This window comes from Ixodes scapularis, unplaced genomic scaffold (genome assembly GCF_016920785.2).
Source record: "Ixodes scapularis isolate PalLabHiFi unplaced genomic scaffold, ASM1692078v2 PGA_scaffold2__306_contigs__length_199485367, whole genome shotgun sequence".
Lineage (NCBI taxonomy): Eukaryota > Metazoa > Arthropoda > Arachnida > Ixodida > Ixodidae > Ixodes > Ixodes scapularis.
The window spans coordinates 153,426,921-153,450,489 of record NW_024609857.1 but is presented as its reverse complement, the minus strand read 5'-3'; the positions used below and the strand labels follow the sequence as shown (position 1 = coordinate 153,450,489).

The 23,569-nt window shown below is 44.5% G+C and overlaps 1 protein-coding gene across 1 annotated transcript in view; it reads right to left on the bottom strand.

The window, feature by feature from the left end:
• The window catches only part of LOC115312187 (lipase member M-like), a 128,515-nt gene extending 113,498 nt beyond the window's left edge, over nt 1-15,017 (bottom strand). Inside the window, exons 1-3 of the mRNA XM_042291590.1 lie at nt 14,985-15,017; nt 14,632-14,839; nt 1,760-1,871 (exon numbers count right to left, since the gene is read on the bottom strand). Of these exons, the coding sequence (XP_042147524.1) occupies nt 1,760-1,871; nt 14,632-14,839; nt 14,985-15,017 (353 nt within the window). The remainder of the gene's footprint in view (nt 1-1,759; nt 1,872-14,631; nt 14,840-14,984) is intronic.
• Nucleotides 15,018-23,569: the final 8,552 nt, after the last annotated feature.

The window sequence follows — 23,569 nt, the reverse complement described above, 5'->3', positions numbered from 1 at the left end:
GGTTGAAGGGCCTCGTGACATCGGGCAACTTGTTCAATATAGATTCGAACCCCGTTAATGGTAAGATTTGGCGTATGCCAAGGGATGAAACGGTTGCACATATGCCATTTACAGCGAGACTTATCGCACCGTCGAGAAGACGACGGTGGCGCTTGCTGACATCTAAGTTAAAGCTAGACAAAAAGTCGGATCCTTGGATCAGACATTTGACGTCAGCCATATTGAAGAGCCACCTTAAAATTTGGCCTAGCCCTAGGCCGAGAGTAACTTATCGCATTCCGAAGGTGGGTATGGTGGATTCATTTGCTGCGATTAGGTTTCTGTCTTTAACCAGGCGTCTTATCTCTGCTGATGTGTGTGGGACCACGGACCCTTCGGCTCTGGTGTCGACAAGAAGTCAACAGCCGGTGAACCGACCAGCTATGTAAAAATGGCGGCATGCTGGTAAGCCCGAGTCACCACCTTTAGTGACTGGCCGGGGTGTTTTCCTGCCAAACACAGGGGGGGGGGGGGGGAGTGACACCCCCTTTAGGGCTTGCTGTCCATACTTTCGGTGGTACCAGCAGGTACTCGGACTTTGCTGATGGCGATCGCTTTCGAGCGGAAGATGGGTTCCTCCGGTGAGAAGAGCTGCGTTGAGAAGAACGCCGTACGTGACCGGCATGTTTTTGCTGACACGCAACGTTCGCCGTCAGCTGGTCGATCTTTGTTTGAAGTTCCTGCATGGTGGTTGTCGAGTAATGAGGTTCTGTCAACGCAGTTACCGTCGGCACCACGTACTCCGCCACACGATTAGCCATTTCCGCAACACGTCCAAGACATGTCATTTGCTGGTTCTACGACCATGCGAATGCCTGCGGTAGCCGTTGCAAGAACAGTTCCCGTACAATGGAGTTGTCGTCAAAGCCTTCCTCGAGTGATCTCTACTGGAGCTTCTTGTTTTTCTTTCCACACGCGCACTGATGCGAGTCTTTTCGCGTGGCTCGCTTTCTGTGAGCCACATCGCTATCGCGGACACCTAGTCGCTACAACTCCATGCTCGCTGAAGCGCGTCATGGTGCCAAAGGTGTCATTCACTGTTTGCCATAGCTCAGTCCATTTCTTTTCATCCCGAGCTTACTATTAGCTGCCACAACGCTTTTGCAATGTGCATTGCACACCAGAAATAATCTAGTTCTTCTCACAAGAGAGGTGGGATAAGATAAGGAGAATAAGCTCTTCTCACACGATAAGTGAAAAAGGTTTGCCAGGATGAACGCAGACTCGTTTCAAGGCAGTGTTCATGCTGGCAATCTTGTTTTTCGGCCGGAAAATTTATATATGTGTATTATATTGGCATCAGATATGGGATATTTTCAAAGCGAAGCACTAAAACTGCCGTAGCATCTTACCTGAATGATCGGAACTACTCTTGCGACTAGGCCCGCTTTTCGTTTTGTTCTACCGCAATATAAGCTTTGCGTCCCTCGATGGCCGTGCAGCTGGTCAGAAGGGGGTGCCATAATCGGGAACCGGTAGTTTGGGTTTAGCCATATACTCCACGGAACAAACATTTGAGGTATGAAATCGACAAAACTACACAATGCATAAAAAAGTCAGACACAACGTAATGCAGGAACCCGTCCTTCACTAAAAACCGTCGCAACCCCAAAACCGTGACAATATACATCCGGTTACCTTTAAAACCTCGCGATGAGATTTAGGTCCCATTTTAATCAGGATTTAAAAGAAAAAAATTATGTCGGCGTGGAATGCTCACCTGAAGTCCCAGAATTGCCTCTCTTCCCGAGTGAGGTTTATGTGACTTGAGTATGTATTTCCTCGGGAATTTCCTAACCACACGTCGTATCCAGCGTCGGCCAGAATGAATCCTATAAAATATAATAGTCGTAATTTAGGAAGTCATATTTCTTTGTCATTTTACACGTAGGGAATATATAAAAAAAAAAAAAAATCCGAGGACAGCTAAGCACTTTTTATGGGTTGTGAATGCGAAAGCACGAATGTCGTTCTTCCGCAACCTTAGTTCGTCTGCAGCGTACTGGCGTGAACGGCCACGTTTCGCTCCTGCCGAGGCTGTGGTCGACGGCCAAGCGCGCGCTCTCGTGAAGTGGCCGAAAGGCGCTCAGCTCGGCCGTGCAGCCACTCCGGAGTTTGCCCGTACGGTCTCTGCGGCCAGGCCCCCACCTCTTATCGGCAGCCGGGCTACTGTATGCGCTGCGCCGCCATGGAGAGTATTCTCTGGTGGCGTTCCTTGAAACTACGCCGCGCAAAAGCCAATGGTAGCCTCGTTCCTTAAAACTATAACGTGCGCCAGCCAACGCGAGCTTGTTCTTCAGATTTGTGCTACAGACGACAGGCTTTGCTCTATTTGGATAGGGTAAGGTGCCGTTTGGCGTGGCTTCAAAAGCTGATGACCTCTGTTCGATTCGTGGGGCAGTTAATGCTTTCGCGTTAATATCAGCGAACAATAGTTTCTATTAGAAACAATAGTTTCTATTAGAAACAATAGTTTCTGCTAGGAATGTAGGAACTTTAAGTAACAGCAATAGTGGAATATAAACACATATGCGACTGAATTAACCACAATAATATTTATTTTAGAAAACAAAATATTTGGAAAAGTAGTAATTGTATAGAAAGACACGTAGTTTCGGAACGAAAACTTCAGTCTTCATAAAAAGGTGCAATCGAATATAAAGTCCGAAGTAGCCGAAATTAAAGCCCGCTTTTGCGAGCTTTCAAAATATCGGTATTGCTTAAGAATTTGATGAACCACATTTTTTTATATGTTTTCTGGCATCAAGATTGCGGGCAGGCGAAACTAGGAGATGAAATCGAAATATCTCGAAAGCCCAAATTCGCGCGCGAAACGGATGTCGAACGTTTTATTGGAAAACTTCGTTCACATTAGTGGGCTTCTTGGAAGCACAATGGATACGCCACTGGGTTTCTACTTGTTTGATCCTGCAGGTAGGGGTTATTTCTGAGCCTTATTCTTTTAAGTTGACTGACCTACTTTGATTGCTGCTACCGACCCCACTGGGAAGCATGACTCCTCCCTCCTGCATCGTCGGGCATCAAGGGTGTGGGCAGCGAAACTGTGTGATGAAATTGAAATATCTCGAAAACCCAAAATCGCACGCGAAACGGATGTCGAACGTTTTATTGGAAAACTTCATTAACATCAGTGGGCTTCGTGCCAGCACGATAAACACGCCACTGAGTTTTTCTTTGCCCTGCAGAATGCGCAGTCGCCAGTGCCCGCCGATAGCTGTGGCAGTACAACCTCTTTGCTTTGTGCTGTCACCGCAGAATCGTTGTGTCCCGTTACAGACATTTCGTCATCCTTCAATTCTTGCGACCATCTGCCTTCGTCGGATTATTTGATTGAATTCCTCGGGACCTACTTTTGCTACCGACCCTTCAAGACTGCCGCTGCTGCCGTTCATTTTCAGTGGGCTTTGTTGCAGCACAATGAACACGCCACTCAGTTTCTACTTCTTAGCCCTGCAGGTAGGGTTTATTTCTGGCCTTATTCTTTTAAGTCAAATGACCTGGTTTTATTGCTGCTACCAAGTAGACTGGGAAGCATGACTTGTTTCCTCTTCGTTAGCATGGTATGGAGTTTGTTTCACTCTCTTATTCGTAGTGGTGATATCTAAGTGAATTCCAACACTGGTGAAGACACTCAGACTATTCTTAAATAAATCGTTGAAGGGAAACGCAAACAGCTCTGATATAACCGAAATGAAAAGTAACCAGGCAACTCTGCAAGATAAGCATGACGGTTTAGAACTGCGCCTTACAGCGGTTGATTCCAGTTTATCTCAACTACCTATGCCCCTTGACAAGGTAACATGCCCAGAAGATAAAATTGCCGCTCTAAAAATTGTCGTCACGCAACTATCTGATAGAAACGATGACTTGGAAAATCGTTCTCGTAGGAACATGCCGGTTAAATATGGCTTAGGGTAAGCTTACGACAAATCACCAGCTTGCTTACTGAACTGTGTCATTGATCTGTTTTCAAAAGCTTTCTGTATCTTGTGATGGCATTAAGCGCTGTCGTCGTCTTGCTTCTCATATGGAGGATAAAATTAATCTAATTATTTGAAGTGTGCTTGACTTTCGACACAACATTTGAATTCTAACAAATATTCACAAATTAAAGGGCATCCTCTTTTTTTATTAACGAGGACTTTTTATTTCGTCTCCGTAACATTCTCAGGGAGCTCTGGCATGGCGCGGCTTACCTCAGGCGAAACGGCTATAAAGTTTTTTTACGTCATGTCTATTAATTCACTTGTCAATAATGTCCGGAACACATGGAATGAGTCCAGCAACTGTATCGTAAGTGCTGCCCGTCCCGTCGTTTCTGCACCCTCGGATCGATTCGCGCAAAATAATAACTCTTTCTTTTTAAATCTTAATGCGAGAAGCCTTTTTTTTTTTATAAAGTTCACTGAATTTGCTTGCGTTGTAGCATAATATTCCACGCATGTCATATGTGTATCTCAAACTTGGTTGCACGATTCCACACTTGACTGTGAATTTACCCATCTTATTTATAATTTATAACGTTGTTCGGTTGCGGTAGCTCGTCTGGAAAAGGTGGGGGCGTCGCATTATTTTTGCAGGTCTGATGGTTTTTTTGTGTACTTTCTAGATGACAAGTACTGTTGTTGAAGGTACATCTAAATTAGTTTGTTCTTGTTATTTGGGTTGTTTACAGAGCGCTTAGTTCTTCCCTTCAAGTGCTGTTTGATAATCATTATTACACATTGCAAGAAACGCTTGGAAACTTCATTCTGATACTCACGGATGATTTTAATGTTTCTGGCATAAATTAAAATACTCTAACGGTAGGTAGCCATGATAATACTCTGTTTAATGCTTTTGTTGACAATACTTTAACATTTGATTTGGATCAAGTAGTAAAGCAGTGTACTAGAAATATATCAGCACTTGACCTTGTTTTTCTTAGTCATAGCATCACTGTGTCTGGTTACGAATGTTCCGTAACAGGGGGTCCTACCAGATAACAGATATTTTCTTACAACGCTGAATATCACTGTTTTACATTTGAATCCTATAAGTTTACAGTAATGGACTTGGATAGAAATGATCACGTGTCCATTCTTGATGTGTTTAGTTTTTATTTTGATGATTGTTTTCCCCAAGTCATGACTGTGATGTTGACGTGCTGCTAAACGAATTCGATGCATTACTTACTGAGTGCGTTAAGGAAGTTCCACCTGTTAAAGCAAAAAAGAATAATCCTACTCACCCATGTATTACTAAAGAGGTGTTGGAACTATAACATCGTGTGAAGAGGAATAAAAAAAAATAAAACATAGTGTTAATCCTCTAGAAGTAGACTGGTTTGAATGTTTGCGGAAAAGTTTAGAACCAAAAATGGCTGCCGCAAAGGATAAATATTTTAGTGTTACCCAATCTCGAATATTGACGTCAGACCCTGTGAAGTTTTGAAATCTAGCCTTTCCAGAAATGGTACTCCTTGTAGTTTTATTATTAAGAATAAATGTGTTAGTGACCCTGTGGTTTTTTTCTAATTGCTTTAATGAATATTTTTTCTGAGTTTTTATTTCAGACAACGGTAGTAAACCTTGCTTTTGTATAAATATTGTTTGTAATTCGTCAGCAAATATTCAGATTATTGTTCCCGGTATACACAACTTGCTTTCGTACCTCAACTGAAAAAAGTGTTCAAATCCAAATGATATCGCAAGTTTTTTTTTTTTCATTGTTGTTTAGTTCGGACATTCAGATACTAGCTAATATTTCCCAGAAGTCTCGTTTCTCTGAAACTGGAACTCGAATTTGGAAATCAGCACGAACTGTCACTATGCTCAAACAGGGTTAATAAACTTGCTTTCGAGTATCTTGAAAGCAATTAATTTCTCTGTGCTCAACAGCATTGTTTTTGCCTATATTTTTGAACCACTAGACGTTGTTTGGTATTTCCTCATTACATTGCTTCATCCTTAAATAAGAAAGGACAACTTGACGGCAATTTCATTGATTATTTGAAGGCTTTTGGTAAAGTATCGCACTCGAAGTTACTTTTGAAGTTAAAAGCCGTCCTTAAGAATACGCTTTTACCAGACTGAATTTCTGATTATTTGCATTGCAGGTCGAAGTGCGTTTAATATGCGAATGCCATCTTTTCGGAGGTTTTGGTTAGTTCAGGTATGCCGCAAAAAACCGCGTTAGGTCCTGTTTAATTTATTTGTGTATATTAATAATATAAAACAACATACCGGTGAAGAGTTTTCTATAAGCCGATGATTGCCTTCTGTACAATGACATCACGTCCATTAATGATCAGTGGTTACTAAACAAATCTTTCGTGCCCTTTTTTTAAATTGGAGTAAGAAATGGTGAATGTGCTTAGAATTTGATAATATTGTACTTTTTTTTTTTGACTTACAAAGAAAGAATCGCCCTTTGTTCTTTAGTTATGGTATTGATAATGTACTTTTAAACGAAGTGAGCGAGTTTAAATTCTTAGGGTTTTTTTTTGCGCCCAATCTTAGATGGGATAGACATGTCGACTTCATCTGCTCCCGATTCCCTTGAAAAGTTTGGTCATATCAAGCGGACTCTCAACTGCTCCACTAGAGAACTCAGACTAAACGCCTACAAAACCATCTTAACCCCATTCTAGATTATAAATCAGTTGAAGGGACCACTATTAAAAAAATCTAAATTGACTTGAATATTTTCGGGCTAAGACTGTAAGGTTTATTTTTAAAAGGTGTGACCGGATTTTATCTCTTTTATCCACTGTGACATCTCTTGCGCTTGTGCTGGAGGCGAAAAATAGATTGACTTAAAGTGCTCCACAGAATTTTCAATAAAACTGCGTTATGAAGTGAACTGAATAGTAAATGCCTTTTCTACTACTACGTGTACCAGACGATCGTATAGATTAAATGCTGTTCCAATTCGATGTCATATATATTGTCTGAAAAATTCGTTTTCACTTTCTGCCTTTCTACGAAAACAGAGTGATGTTCAGTTCTGCTTCATGTTTGAACTAGATTGACGGTTAAACGCTGGTAAAGTTAACTTTAACTTTGAACAGCGTTGAACCTGCAATCCACTTTACATCTGAAGAAGAGAAGAGTAGACTGCCTTTCCTTTATCTTAATGTATACCGAAACATCACTGGACACGTAGAAAGCACTGTGTACAGTAAAGCTTGCGACACAGGTAACTGCTTAAGCTTCAACTGCAATAATCCGGTTGAGCACAAAATAGCAGTCGTAAGAATCCTGCTAGATCTGTCCGCACACATTTATGAAATCCATAACTGCAAGCATCTGAAGATACAGTTATTGTCGACTCGCTGATAAAGCGGGATTATCTTAGTCGTTTAATCGAAAAGATGCTAATCAGATAGGACATAGGAGACGTCCGGACAAAATCGTAATGTAGCAGGGCAAGTAACAAATTCATATATTAAAAGTGCTTCTTACTCTATCCGTATGGCCCTCGCCTTTTTAAACATTCGAACAGCTTTCAAAACCCACCTTAACCTATTTGGCCTCGTTACCAAACCAAAAGCAAAAGCGACCTAGAGGAGTGAGGAAATTTGTCAGTACTTTACTTTTCTTGCTTGAAGCAGTCTGACAAAATCTTGATGTGGTATTAATTTTTTTTAAACGACATGGCTCCTTGCAGCGTCCCAAGGGTGTGTTCCACCGCCGGCGTGGAATGACATTCGCGTAGGATTAACTTGTTCAGCTCTGTGTAGTCTACACAGATCAACAGTGTTCTGACATTTTGGGTACGACCAACATCGGAGTTGGTGGCCGAGAGGCGGGTTCTGTTATGGGGTTGATGACGCCGATTTCTTGCATTCGTAGAAACTCCTATTTTGTTTTCTTTTAGAGAGGTAGAGGCACCCGACGAGGAGACGTGAGAGCATAGGGAGTAGCGTCTGGTCGAAGCAGTATGTCACACTCTTGTTGTAGCTTGCCCAGACATTGGAATACCTCAAATAAGTTTTTGTCTACGTTCTACACGGAAACAGTATTGAGAGAGCTGAACAGTCCCAAGCCATTGATGGCTTGGGACTTTTCTAGTGGACGCTTTCTCTGCCGTTCAACTTGAAATAGAGCCTGGCCACTCCCGAAACGCGAAGAGCTTTTCCATCAGGTCGCTAAAGTCGACGCGTTGTGGAGCTAAGAGTGATATGCTTGGTGGTGGTACTGTCGTTCTGGAATGACAGTCTCGTCCGCCTTTGTTTCAATATTCAAGATCAGTCTTTTTGATTCTAATTGCGAAGCGACTTCAAAGGTTCAAGTTGTAGTTTCACCCACCAAACCAAAGAATCCTGTCTCTGTTTCGGTGGTCTACTGCATTTGAACCATCCTGTGAACAGTCGCATAGTGACATTTCGTTTGAGACTTCTGGCACGTGCCACTCTTTGCTGGGCAGAGAGCTCGCGAGTGCCGATTTACCGCACCAGCAGCATGAGTGGGCTTGATTTTTCTTTCCGCTTCCTTTTGTGGGTTTATTCTGCACCTTAGATGGTAGTTTGGTGTCGAAGTCATGTTTAGCAGGCTTGTTTTTTCTCGTGTGTAGAGGATTTAAAGCTACCATTTTTTTGGATGGCCTCGACAAAGGTTTGCCTGTTGTAGCTTAACTGTCTCGTTCTGACGTGCTACGGTTAGTGCCTCGAAGAGATTAAGGTGTGGGACCAGCTGAAGAGTTTGTGACACTTTGTGATTATTGAAGCCTACGACCAATCTGTCTCCGATCAGTTCCTCGCGAAATTCTCCGAAGTTGCACGCGTCCACTAGAGCATGGAGAGCTGCAGCAAAATCGTTGGCGGACTCAACGTCTAGTTGAACTCTGGTGGTAAATTTCACCCTTACAAAGATCACGTTTCTTCGATGAATGAAGTTTTCCTCAAAGCTCTTGTGTACCAAGTCGAAATTTTTCTGCTCATTGGACGTCAACTTGAACGTGTTGAAAACGTCCCCTGGCCCATGTGGTGCACTAGTTTGTCGACTTGACTCTCCCTTGGACGGTCGCAGAGTCCCGAAGCAGCGCGGCAGCGCAGTAGCCGTTTATTTCATTGAGGCCAGTCTGACGGTTACGAAAACGTGAACGGGTCAGGCTGCGTAATCTGGAAACAAGTCACGTTCACTCGCATTTGGCTTGGACGTTCCTTTCGGTTACGAAGGGGTCAGGCCCGTCGGCGGTTGAAAAGCACAGGTCCGTGTCGAAGGCCGTAGAGTTTGAAGCCAGCTTAAGGTACCAGGACAAGGGTCATTATGGTGTGCTGACCTGTCTTTCAGGAAAAAAGCAGTGGTCAGCAATCCCACCTCTGACACTATGTTTGACAGAATGTTTGCCCAGCGCGAAGCGCGGGGTGAGAGCTCTTTATTCTCCACTTCTAGGAGCTGTATATATCTACAACAAGGCCACAACACAATATAAGTGTCTGTGTCTCACACAATGTTCATGTGTCTTCATTAAAAAAGACTTGATCTCGCCCTGGCATTGTTCCTAAAATAAATTGTATATTTGACATTGAGGAGGCACTTCTACACCTACAGGATAAGACTAGTATCAATATGGCAAATACAGGAGAAAAGTACACCTACGTTCGAGCACGCCGGTGAAAAAGCAAACAAGTCTTTAGACAAACCCGGAGAAAAACTCACCTAGAAATGAATTTTTATGCAAGGTGGTCTTTATCGATTCAATATCCATTTTATCAAGAAAAAAATTTGTTTCTGTATTCTTGCGCCAGGTTGAACAATCTAGGAGCAGTAGTGGAACTAAACCAGCAGGGGTGTGCATGCAAGTGGTATGCATTTCAAAGCAAGGCGCTTTGCTGCAGCTCTTGATTCACTTTTTGGGCGGCCGTTTTCCCGTGAGTGTTGCCATATTTAAATGGGACATAGCCGGGATAGATAAAATATAAATTTTATTTAGCTACTCATTGGCAGAGCTTAGAATACTGAAAGCGTGCCTTCTTGAATAGCAAAAAAAAAAATAAAGTTTGGGATATATAGATTCTGCAACAACTACATGAAAGGACATTTCATATATAACAATTCAGGAAGGAACTGGTCAGGCTGCAGCCTACTACACTGGACATATTTTCCCCTTGCTATCCTTCAGTTATCGGTTTATTGATTTTTTTTTAGTTCTTATCGTGCAACCGATTTTGTATTTTTAAGGGATATTTAAGAGTATATTATTTGTCACTGAAATGCAAAAAGATTGTATGAACGCATCGCATCCGAACATACTTCAGTTGAGTCAATGCTCGGTTCCCAGATCCCCAAGTGAGCTTTTCTCCGCATCCGTTATTAGTCCGCAGCGGACGGCTTTGTGGGGAGCTTACTATTGTGAAAGTATTAACTGTCTCATTGAGCGACGCCAGTGAAGCCGGCGAAAACGCCAACTAAATTCACATTGCCTGGGCGTTGTGCGTAGCAGCGATGCGGCATCTAGATTCCCATTGGCTGCGAAAAATTTCTCGAAGACCTTCCTGTAATTTAATGACTTTGAAAGGAAAATTTCGTACATTGCGGTTTGGCTGGAAATCTAGCCCGGGCCTCCGAAGTGTGAGACGAGCACGCTTTCCGAACGCCACGGTTGCTCTACGGTTACGGCTGACTAAAGCTCTGCATATCTACACAGTGTCACTAGTTGCGTGCAGTACAGGCGAAGGTAACGCCAGGCGAGGGGAGAAAGGGAAAGCACTAGGAGGGCTAAGGAGGAAAACAGAAACTCCTCTACTTTCTAACTTTTCTAGTGGCCTTCCTTTCTCCCCTCGCCCTCCATTGCACTCGTCTCCCAACCCGCATTCCTAGTACCCACGCTTTCTCTCTTTGGCTGGCGTTGGCTTTGTCTGCACTGCACACAACTAGTGACACGTGCGAGCGACATGCTTTTTCATTTTCACACGTAAGCAGTCTTAAATGTCTCAACTCAATTTGTTTTTCGGTGAGCTTATCTCTTGTGAGCTTTTCTCCGCCGGCCCCCAATCTGGCACACAGTCGCATAACGACTATGGTGAACAACGCAAAAGGAACAACATCGAATCTAAGCAAGCTGGTGCAATTGGCATTACTAGATCTTAAATCAAATCAGTCGATTACCATTCTCACAGCTGATAAGGCAAAGGGTACAGCAGTACTTGAGAAGCAAGTTTACTTTAAAAATAATCCGCGCGATTCTTGTTGACACGGCTCGTTTCGTGAGGTTACCAAGGGACCCCACTCCAAAGTTTCAAAGATATCCTGTTGACCGCCTCCGCGATCTAGAAAAGAAGAAACGCATAGACGACGCTACGAACCGTCGTCTTTTTACTTTTGACGGATCCACTTCTAAATACTGTGGTCTTCCAAAAGTTCACGAACCAGAGTGCCCATTGTGTCCGATTGTTTCCTTCATTGGTTATTCCACTTGCAGCCTGTCGAAATATTTCGTCGAACTCACCATTCCGTTACTGGAACAAACGATTTCACAGCACGTAATTCTCAGAAGATCGTGGGCCACGTTGTAACGGACTTGAAGAGGATGACGTAATAGATTTTTTTGATGTTGTGTTATACTTTGCAAATTTCCCCACCTCCCAACTCTGAGATTCACTGAAACGAGCTTACGTAATGATGACACGCTCCCCTCGCACACATTATTAACGGTTGAGCACATCGCTATACCGCTACGGTTTTGTCTTCAGCAGTATAATTTTTCCATTTCGTGGACAAGCCTATCACCCGATTGAAGGTTGTCCAATGGGCATTCCGGTATTCGTGCCTGGGGAATCTTGTCATGCAGCACGTCCAGAGAACAGTTATATGGTAAATTGTGCATCCAGTAAGGTTTTATATGCGTTGCTTGTACGGTACTACCGCAATTTAAATAAAGACCATCTTCATGACTTTTATTTAACCTTGAACGGCGTTGAGCCGTCAATCCAATTCACACCGTGAAGCAGAAACGAACACCACATTGCCTTTCCTATAAGTTAATATTCACCGACACAGCACCGAACATATAGAAACGCATGTGTACCGTAAATCTTGCGGCACAGGAAAGTTTCCAAACTTCAACTTACATCATCCGGTTGAGCACAAACGAAAAGTCGTAGAAACCCTGCTACATCTGTCCGAACAGATTTATTCAAATACGGAACTCCGAGCATCTGAAGATACAATTATTGTCGAGCCGCTGGAGAAGCGGGATTACCATATACGTTTTATCGATAAGACGCGCAAGCAGATAGGGCAAGATAGTCGTTCGAATTAAATTGTAATAAAGCAATGCAAGTAACAAATTCCTATATTAAAACCCTTTCTGACTCTAATTGCAGAACTTTCGCCCCTTTCGAATTTCTGAACAGCTTTGCAACCCCATCCTAAACTACGCGACCTCGTTTAAAAACCAAAAGACCCCCCCCCCCCCCCAAAGGGTCCCAGTGTGGTGTATAAATTTAACTGTCTACATTGTGAAGCTGAAATTGTGAACCACCTGCGTCAAGTGTTGCACCGGTATGAAAGAACACAAACGTGAGGTGGCGAAAGCCACGCATGCCACTAGTGCAAAGCGGAGCAGGTTGGCCATTGTCGGACAACAAGTCGCAGTTTTGACTTCAAGAAAGCTTCGAGCTTGGCGCGCAAACAAAGTTGCGGTCAAGGAAGGGACTTGGAATCATGTTTTATCCGGCGTGATTCATCTGTTTCCTGAAGTGTGCGCGGGCCTTCTTAAATAGGATTTCTAGTTGGCGTTTTCCCCATTGCTGCCTTTTGGCTTCAGTGATGACGTCTCGCGTATGGGAGACGAAATGTGTTACTAATTTGTTATCTGCTTTATGTGAAGTCAGTATAGCTTTTTTTTTTAAATTATGAATTTCGGATTCGGGGCCATTTTTGCATTCTATGGAGAGAGGTGCAGTGATTATTGAAGTCTATATGAGAAGTAGCATTCGCCACTCATTTAACCTAATATTTCTTTATATTTCTTTCGCTGGCGGACAGCGCTTGACAATAATATATGATCGCAGCTGTTTTTTATGGGATGGAGGAAATCTATGTATTTAATTTCCATCTCCAGTGTAGGAAAACTTAGCGCCGACCCTGGATCCAAGCACGTGTGTAGTGCAGTGGTCAGGTAAGCATACATTGATTAAAAACGACTGACGCGATCAGTGCTGTCCTTCTGCTGCTACACAATATGCACAAAAATGGTCCTGCTGCTGGTGGCACGGCGGCGTCCCATTGTTATACCACCCTTTCAATAGGAGGTGCTGAGTGTACACATGCAGGTAGGAAGCTTCTGGAGGTGACATCAGCATTCGAGAGAGACCAAAACAACCATGGATTTGTTTATCGTACGGGGCGCCCCTACACACTTATGGCTGCACCTACGGTAGCATCATGTCGTCTCCAGACGCTTCATACTTCCATAGCCCAAGTCCCGATGGCTGCGTGGAGAATGAAGCGCGTCCTTCACCGACCTGTTTACCACGTCCGAAGAATGTGGTCATTCGATTTCCACCTTATGACATCGTACAAGTGACATGCTCTTGCCCGCCGCAATCTTCGCGCCGCCACAACAGCAGTCGTGTGTGTGGCAGGAGCCAATTCTGTTAAAGCTCGCTCTCCAGCTTGGTCTTCAACAAAAACTTCGGTAGCCAAAAGTGGGGACGCCACGAACACATCGACACTGACGTTCGCTCGGACCAACGTTACTAGAACACTTAGTTAGAAAACTCACATTTAAAACCCGGGCCACTGGCGTCCACCAAGACCGAACTAAATACAATAACAGCGCCACCCTTTAGCGACGAGTTGAAACATAAAAGGTGCCTTATATGGCTACTGCTAGAGTCACTGAATGTCCCCAGAGTACTCAAACACCCAGTCTCGACGTGCAGAGATGGCGACTCAAACTTTTTTTCGTTACTGTGGTCACCTTGAGCGTTTAGAAAATATATTTTTTGGTAGAACAAACGAAAAAAAAACTCTTTTTGTACGAACGTTTATTGGAGTTCAGTACAAAATGATAGGTGCGTGATGTTTTCTAAAATATTTAGTTTACAAGGTTTTGCGGCACATTTCATATTGTTTTTATACAACCATGTCTCGCAGCTGATTACAGGTATCGCGCCCCAACCTGGGTGCGTCCTAACTTCGGTAGTAATTCGCGGCGCGTCCGCTTGGAAAACGGGGCTCGCCATCCCTGAAACCCCTTTTTCCGTATATGTTTCAGCGCCAAAATGATCGATTAAAGTCACAATAGTACAGTCACAACAGACGCTATCGAATGTGATATTTCCGAACCAATTCAAGCAGCCGTGCAGTTCCCCGAGTGGCCGCTGCGGGAGAAATGGCGGCGTTACAATCGCCATTAGCTCGGTTCTTGAGTACGGATCGGTGCCACTTTTTAAGAGGAGGCTCTATACGGCGGTTTCCAACTGAGTGGTTTTAGTAACGTTGGTCGTGACGCTTTTGTACCAGGACTGAGACTTCATTTCGTCTATCTCTTTTCCAGCTTACGTTTTAATCAAGTTACATTTAACCAAAACGCATTAAAATGTTTCGGCTGATTGTATTTAAGAAAAAAAAAACTTACCCAAGCTTTGGTTGGGAAAATTTATAACGAAATCTGATGAGGCACCGAGCACGCCATGTTGCAGCAATATCGTTGTCTTATTGGACAAAGGTGCGTCCTGGCTTTCGTTTTTGCCTCGTGGAATACGTTGAATGCGAATCACATAACCGTCGCTGGTTGTAGCCTCGTATTCTTCGACTGGATAGCCTTTGCTGGAGATCAATTCAGACTGGAAGAGAGATTTAAATTAACCTAAACAGATGTTGGTGAAGGGTACCAAGAAATTATACACCAATAGGTAGAGCAGCAATACGCGCCTTGTGCCATGTTGTTTATGACTTGTGAGTGCTGGTATGTTTACACTCAATAAATACCTTGCCAATAAAAGACAAACTGAAGAAATGCATTGTATACTTTTAATTATATATTTATGTCTACACTTTTTTTATAAAAGGAGGTTTCATTGCATAAAAGGGGCATGTTACGAGCCTTTTTTTTATGTCCTGGAGTTGTGAATGGACAACAGCTAGCAGCACGTAGATCAGAACAAGTTTAGCTTCAATCACCATTGCGCTGTTTTAACTGTGGTCAGCAAAACCGAGAAACAATTCGGTTTCATTTTACGAAGGATGTTTTGACTTTGAGAAGACAGAAAGTTAGTCGTTGTTTATACAAAAAAAAAATTAATAAAAGTAAACACAGATTAATGATCGATGAAAGTTTGCTTTCATCTTGTCTGACGGTTTTATTTATTTATTTTGTTTGCAAAAGGCACTTTTGCACTACAGCACATTGTGTATAGTGATTTGCTCTCAGTTTTGTATCAGCCTGAATTGTATTTATAACCTGACTTAATTAGTTCGACTATTACATTGGTATACAGGAAAAATAAAGAACGGTATCTTTCAAACAAATATATATTTTAAAAAAAGCTCATGTTCGTTGAATGATTTTTTGACACTGCCACACACATACATCAACAAAATATTTCGCACATTTTAATCCTTCCAGTTCGCACTGTATAATTCTAAATTAAGAACATCAAGCATGCCACAGCTAACGAAGCCAAGCAGACAAGTTCAAGAGTGTCACTTTTCGTGTTCTATGACTGTAAACTATAAATATCAGAGACGTTTACAATTCCCTGTAATGCCGAATTAGAGCGCAGATCTTGAGGAGGAGGGGAGGGGGGTACGGAGGGAAGGGTATGTCCCTTCTCCTACTCCTCTCCTCCTCTTCACATCGTTACTCCTCCTCTCCTCCTCCCCCTCCTCTTCCTTCTCTCCCTCCTCCTCCCGCCTCCTTCTGTCATTCTCCTCCATCTATCCTCGTCCCCTCCCTCCCTCCTCCCTCGTGACGTCACTCGTGACCTTAGTGACACTCATGACGTCACTCATGAAGGCCTCGTGACCTTCACTGTGAAGGTCGTGACCCCCGTCTTGACCTTCTCGAGTTACCTTCGTGACGCCACTCGTGACATCACGCGTGGTGCATTATGGGGCGTTTCCCATAATGGCGTTACAAGTGACGTCACGAGGGTTGTGACGTCATTATGGGAGACGTTCCATAATGCACCACGTGGTTACGCCGACGCCGAAGGCGACGCCGCTCAAGCCGGAAACGGGAGCGCAAGAGCTGCGCTCTAAAAATACACAGTAGAAGAAATTTATTTTCCCAAATATTTCTTCAGTCAATAGGGCCATCATGAATTCAGTAGTACTGCACGGTGCTATAGTCATTTTTGGGAATATCTTAGAACCCTGTAAGGTGGCAGGTGTTCTCCACGCAGGTAGCATTGAGCCAATTGCTAGATTTAATTTCCTGTGTCCTGATGGAGTCGTGATCAAATCCTTAATAACGCGATAGCGTTTAAGAGCTCGCGTCGCGGAAAATCAGGCTTCAGTAGTTCCAAGAAGTTCCATAATGCAACGCGCGCTGCCACGTGTGCCGTCATGCGTGTCACGTAACGCGTGTGACGTCACACGTTGCTGTGACATCATGACTCTGTCGACCCGCTAAATTTGGCAGAAAAAGTTTCCGCTAAATATTGCTGAAACTGTTTCCGCCAAAGTTAGAAGAAAATGTTCCCACCAACTTTAGCGGACACTTTCCCCGCCAAGTTTGGGAGAAAGTTTTCCCGAAAAATGTAGCGTAAAATTTTCTGCTAAATATAGCTGGCCGATAGGGTCATGACCTCACAGCCACGTGTGACGGCAGGTGATACGTGACGATACTGACTCGAGCATGCACACACTTGCGCGGGTTGGGTAGGAGCACGGGATTATATGAGAAGGCTTTGCGAACGTGGCCCGATAATGCTATCGCGTTCCACGCTTAAAGGCGTAGCTTTATGATCAACAAGTTTTTTTTAGAGCGCAGCCATTAGGCGCCCATTCCTTTGTTTCGCGGCGTCGCTGTCGGCGTCGGCGTAACCGCTCTAAATTTAGCGGGAAAATTGATGTCATGTGACCTCAACACCAATTCAGCTTCTCCGCTAAATTTAAAGGGCAAGCTAACGTCATGTGACTTGGTGTCACGTTACCTATGAACGAATTCTGTTTCTCCCCTGGATTTAACGGGAATGTTAACGTCAGGTGACCTCAAGAGCAATACAATTCCTGGCAAAATTTAGCGGGGACACTGAATTGCTCTTGAGGTCACGCGACGTCAATTTTCCAGCTAAATTTAGCGACGAAATTGTGGGATGAGTGGAGGATACGGAGGAGGAGGAAGGGAAGGGCAGAGGGGGGAGAGAAAGTAAGGAGGTGAAGGAGAAGCGAAGGAGGAAAGAGGGAAGGGGAGGTGAGGAGAAAAGGAAAGGGGAAGAAGAGGAGAGGAGGTGGAGAGGGTACGGAGGAGGAGGAGGGGCATACCCTCCCCTCCGTATCCTCCCCTCCACCTCTTCAAGAGCTATACTCTAATTTCGCGTAAAAGAAATTTATAAATGTTTTCCATTTTTTTACTAAAGCTGATGGACCAAATATAAAGATTATATTTTTGAAAAGACAGTGCGGAAAACTATATTGTAACAGCGAAAAAAAAGGAAAGAAGAAGAAGAGGTGCTCGGAACAGGGATCGAGGAGGAGAACGTTAGAGAACCCAGGAAATAAACCGTGACAAATTGGTGGCAGCGGTGGGATGCCGACCGAAACCCGACAAGGTTCTTTGCCGGTACAAGGGACGCCTTCCGGTGAGCTCCCCTCCCAAGCCCAGCAGCCAGAGGAAACCACTTCACAATCGGTGGCCGCACCAACCGAAATTTTGACGAGAGCGGTGACATTGGAGACGCTGCGAAGGCTGTTGGAACTGCAGACTCAAACAATCATGGTCGCTACGCAGCAACCTTCGGACATTCTAACCGCAAGTCATGCCGACGTCTGCCGTCGAGTGGCGGCTCTGGAGACGCTTCAGCAAACAGCGCAACCAGCTGTCTTCGCATTTGAGCAGACTCCTTTCACGAGCCGCCCGAATACATCTTCTCGCCAACCTCGTCTCAAGTTGAAGCCAATTAATGGCGAAACACCCTTGGATCTATTCCCACAGCAGGTTGACATCATTTCCGATGCAAACCACTGGCCTGAATACGATAAGGCACGCGCTATCATCGCGCATTTAGATGGCCCTGCCCTCAGCGTTGTTCATGCACTCAAAGGAACTGGGCTCACTTACGCAGCATTGATCACGAGCTTGCGCGATCGTTTCGGTGATGAACATCTGCAGCAAGCATTTTATGCAGAATTACGCTCGCGCCGCCAACAAGCAAGCGAGAGTTTTCCAGAGCTCGCTGCAAGTATAGGGCGTTTAACCTACAAATCCTTGCCGGGCACAACGTCTGATACATCCAATCGTGTCGGCACAGCCCCGTTTGTGGATGCCATAGGCAACCCTGAGGTCCAGGAGTTTGTAAGACTCGCAAAACCAGAAAGAATGCGAGCCGCACTCGGACATGCCGTGGAGATGAGCGCTGCTCAATGGGCTACCAACCGCATGCAACCACTAGAAGCTCCTGGAGTTACAGTACAACCATCGACAGTTGCGCACTACACGTTCTCCCAGCCTGCGTCTGCTCGCTCATGAAAAAATACCGCTGGGTCGTGCTACCGATGTGGCCGTCATGGTCATTTTGCGGCCGAATGCTCAGCTGCTCCTGCTACATCGGGACACGCTACTCCCGGGCCTTGGATGCGGAACCGGGTATAACTCCTCAAAGGCCCCTCGCATCAGTTACATACCAGTTAACGTCGGTTCCCTGCCATCCTGTACTGGGTGAAAACAGGGGGGTTGTGGACGCACTTTTTGACACTGGAACAGCTGTGAATGCTATTTATATGTCCTTTCCTTCCTCGGACATTATAGTGTTCCCTGACTACCCAGTTCTACTAACCGCTCATGAGGAAAGCATACCAACCGGAGGAAAAGTGAAACTAAAAATTACAGTATTTGGTCGCACATCAGTTGAAGACTTTGCTGTAATTCCAGACTTTATGTGTCCTTTAATTCTTGGGTATATCTGGTGTGCGAAAATCGGCTTATTTTCTTGGAAACCTTCTACGGTCTGTCAAGAAACTCTGTCATAAGGTCAAAGCGCATGTCAGGAGTATGCGCTACTTCGACGCTTTTGGTCGCCTATTATGACGTCCTGGGCATCTTATGCATTTTTCTTGCTGCTTCGACTTTTTTGGAGTAACTTCATACTTCTTTGGGCATCGTCTGCATCTGATGGAGCAGGTGTATTGGAAACTCTACTACTCAAGTTTTTTCAATCATCCTCTGTTCAAAAAAAAAAAGGGAAGTTGCGATATTCATATTGCGGTTACAACAGTGCTACAACCAGAAACAGCCATGTGGATCAAAGTGCGGTCAAACCCACCCCCTCTTGACGGTGACATTGTCTGCGAGGCTTCCCGGATTTCAAAACCTGGCTACGAAGTGGCAGTACCTCGAACGCTGCACTACAAGTAGAGCAGGTCATTTCAGCATCCTGATGATGAATCTCGGGCATAACGCAGTCAAACTGCAGCAAGGACATTATGTCTACAAGTCGTTTCCTCTCACTCCAACAGAACCTCTAACAGCGACTATAGATCAACCAGGAGCGTCAGAACAACCCTCAAAAGAATGCGCACAAATACCATGCGATTTGTTCCAGTTTGGTCCAACCCTGGCCAATCATCGGATTGAATTCCTCAAAGAACTAATCACAACCTACCGGGCATGTGTGACACTAACTCGAAACGAACTCGGATGCACACATCAGGCGGGACACAACATTAATACGGGCGATCATGCCTCCATTCACCAATCCTTACGTCGTCTTGCTCCAGTAGAGCATGCCGTCATCCAAACACAGGTCGACGGTATGCTTAATAGAAGAATTGTCAAACCATCCAACAGCCCATGGTCGACACCGGTCGTCTTGGTACGCAAGAAAGATGGGACTGTACGTTTTTGTGCTGATTACAGGAAGGTCAACAGCATCACGAAACAGGACGCACATCCCCTACCTCGCCTTGATGATTCACTAGACAAACTACAAGGCGCAAGTTACTTCACAACCCTGGAGCTCTTGTCAGGATATTGGAAAGTACCTCTGAACACCGACGATGCCGAATAATCGGCGTTCATAACTCCTGGCGGGCTTTACCAATTTACGCGATTACCGCTCGGCCTTTGCAACACGCCAGCTGCCTTCCAACGCCTTATGGATTGAGCTCTAGGCCACCTCAAGTGGACTATGGCACTGGTATATCTTGACGATATTATTGTATACGGGACGACGTTTGAAGAGTACAACCGAAGACTCGAGCTTGTTCTTTACGCACTACAACGAGCGAACTTACGAATCAAACCTCAAAAACGCTTTTTCGGTTCCGAAGAAGTTCTCTATCTTGGTCATGTTATCACCAAGGATGGTATTAAAACCGACCCTGCAAAGCTGGAAGCGGTGTCAAAGTATCCAAGACCAAGCTGCCTTTAGAGGCCAAGAGCTTTCTCAGCTTTGCATCATTTTTTCGCCGCTTTATACCACAATTCACGAGTCGTGCAACACCCCTCACACTCCTACTTAGTAAAAACAACCCTTGTCGATGGACAATAAACGAGGAACCGACATTAAGAAAAGCCTTCTTGGGGCACCAATCTTAGCCCATTTTAACAGGGAATTCCATCTTTTCTTTACGCCGACGCCAGCGGAACTGACCTTGGAGCGGTATTACTCCAAGAACACCCCGACAAATATCAACGAGTAATCGTTTACGTCAGTCGGCGCCTCACCGATGCCGAACAACGCTACCATTTAATGGAGCTAGAATGCCTAGCTCTCATCTGGGCTATTCAACACTTTCGGCCCTATATATGGTCATCGTTTCACAGCCGTTACAGACAATTCTGCGTTACTTTGGCTACAATCGAAACGAGACCTTACCCTCAAGCTCGCTCGCTGCGCTTTACTGCTCCAAGAGTATCAGTTGAATATCTGTCATCAAGGTGGCAAGTATCACACGGACGCCGAATTTCTCTCACGCAATCCGATAGCCCCAGCTGAAGAATTGAACAAAGAAGAGGTTCAGTTTTGCACCCCTGTGTTTAACCTTGCTGAATCTCAAACTTCAACCCAGAAGTTCAAGCTATTATGTCGCGACTGAGATCTCTGTCTGATACAGTGGAACGACGTCTACGCCGCGTCTATCGTGTCTGTCATAAGCTCCTCTGCCACCGCGGAACGCAAAGTTGGTTGCCCTCTGTACCCCCGCAGTTACGTACCGCCGTGCTCCACCTGTGTCACGTCAACCTAACCGCTGGACATTTAGGAAGTAACAAAACTACAAAGAAGATGTTGGAGCGCTACTGGTGGCCACTAGTTCGCACAGACGTTGCCGAATACATAGCGTCGTGCATTAAATGTCAGTCACGGAAAATGGCGAACCCCACCATCGACTGTGGCGTCCAGCCTGTGCCACCGCCTAAAGCACCTTTTGAAATTCTCGGCATCTACCATCTCGGCCCGTTTCCCCCTACTTGAAGCGGTAACAAGTATGTTCTCGTCGCCATCGATTACTTAAGCAAATGGGTAGAGTTACGTGCAGTTCCAATCACCATGGTTGCCCACATCGGGCAGTTCTTACGACAATAAGTTATTCATCGGCATGATATACCTGGCGTCATCATGAGTGATCCTGCCTCATCTTTCATTACCCGTCGGTTTGCGAGAGAAATGGAAGCTCATGGTATCCATCACGCTCAAGCAGCGCTATACCATCCACAAACAAATGGTCTTGTTGAACGGGCCAACCGCACCATCAGTGGCATAGTCGCGAGCTACGTGAACGAACAACACAACACCTGGAACGAACTGGTGTCATACGCAGCCTTTGCAATGAACACTGCTGAACAATCAACAACCGAGTTTACCCCTTTCCAAATTGCGTATGGACGGGCACCAGTTTTTCCCTGAGAATCCGGTGACAATGACGTTTGGAAGCTAAGAGCAGAGAACTTTACAAGTAGCTCTCGACGCCGTTTCCAAGCCGTCAAAAAGAAAGCTCGCGATTCCATGTTCCGTGCTCAGGTACGCACTCAGCAATGCACTGCTCCATCATTCCCCCCACCTCCTGTACGTTGTGGAGGCTGGGTTTTGGTACGCCGACCCCTTCGAAAGAAAGGCTGGCTGAAAAGTTCCTCCCGCGCTACAGAGGCCCCTGTGAGGTTCTTAGTCAGCTGGGTCCCATGACATTTCAAGTCCGTGATTGTACTGGCCAGTCCCCATCGTACCCATTCAACATTCACGGCACATCGTAGCCACCTTAAGCACTACGTCCCACGTTCATCGAGACACATATACCATGAACATGAACTCGGTCGATGAAATCGATCATGATCGATTCCTAGGGGGGGAAGGGGCGTGTGTAAAAGCGAAGAAAAGGGGAAGAAGAGGTGCTCGGGGGGGCAGGGGTTGAGGACGAGAACGTCAGAGAACCCAGAAAATAAACCGTGCCAATATACATAAATATTTGCTCTTCTCTTTTATTTTAATTTATGCTGACATTGATGAATTTAAGACATTTATTTTCACTGCACTGCATGTTCATTCATATGCATGTTTCTAGTAATAAACTTTAAAACTATAAATTTCCACAGTTTAATTGAGTCTTAATATAGCTTTCCATGGATTTAATTTTAAAAAAATTACTAGTTTAATCAACAAAATATGTACATAAAAACCGAGCATTTGAATACAAGGTGCGACATAATTAAAAAAGAATTGGTGAAAATGCCAGGTGTCTCAAAGAGCGGCCAGGCTCTTTATACCGACCCCTACAGTAGGTTTCTTAGCCTATCGCGCTACGATTTTGTGCAGCCTTGCCCACAAGTGGTGCATTGTTTGTATAAAATTTGCAGAGATGAAACTTACCCGAGCAAAGAGTAAAAAAAAAAAAAAAGTTTTAACTCCTATTAAAACGCAGCGAAGCCACCGATCTTCAAACAATAGGTCGCCCTATGGTTCAAAGACCGGTGGCTTGGCTGCGTTCTCATAGGAGTTAAGCCTTTATATATATATATATTTTTTTGTTTAATTCTTCCTCGGGTAAGTTCGATCTTTGCAAATTTCATAGAAAAGAAGATGCACCACTTGTGCTAAACGCTGCGCAAAATCGTAACGCGTTAGGAAACCGATTTTTGCTGTCGATTTAAATAGCCAGGCCACTATTTGAAACACCCAGTATAGTTATCAGCATTGACACCATTTTTGGACTAGCGATGCAACTCACTCACTTATGAATCACAGTTTACGTCTTCTGGGGCTTTATTTATTTATTTATTTTAATGAGTACTGTCTAAAAAAGTTTAGATTTTCCGCTCTCGTATGTTCTGCCAGTAATACAAATTATATTAGTAATCTTCAAGTTTAACTAAAATCTACATTTTCTGTGAATCGTTCTTGTTGTGGGCAAAATTTTAG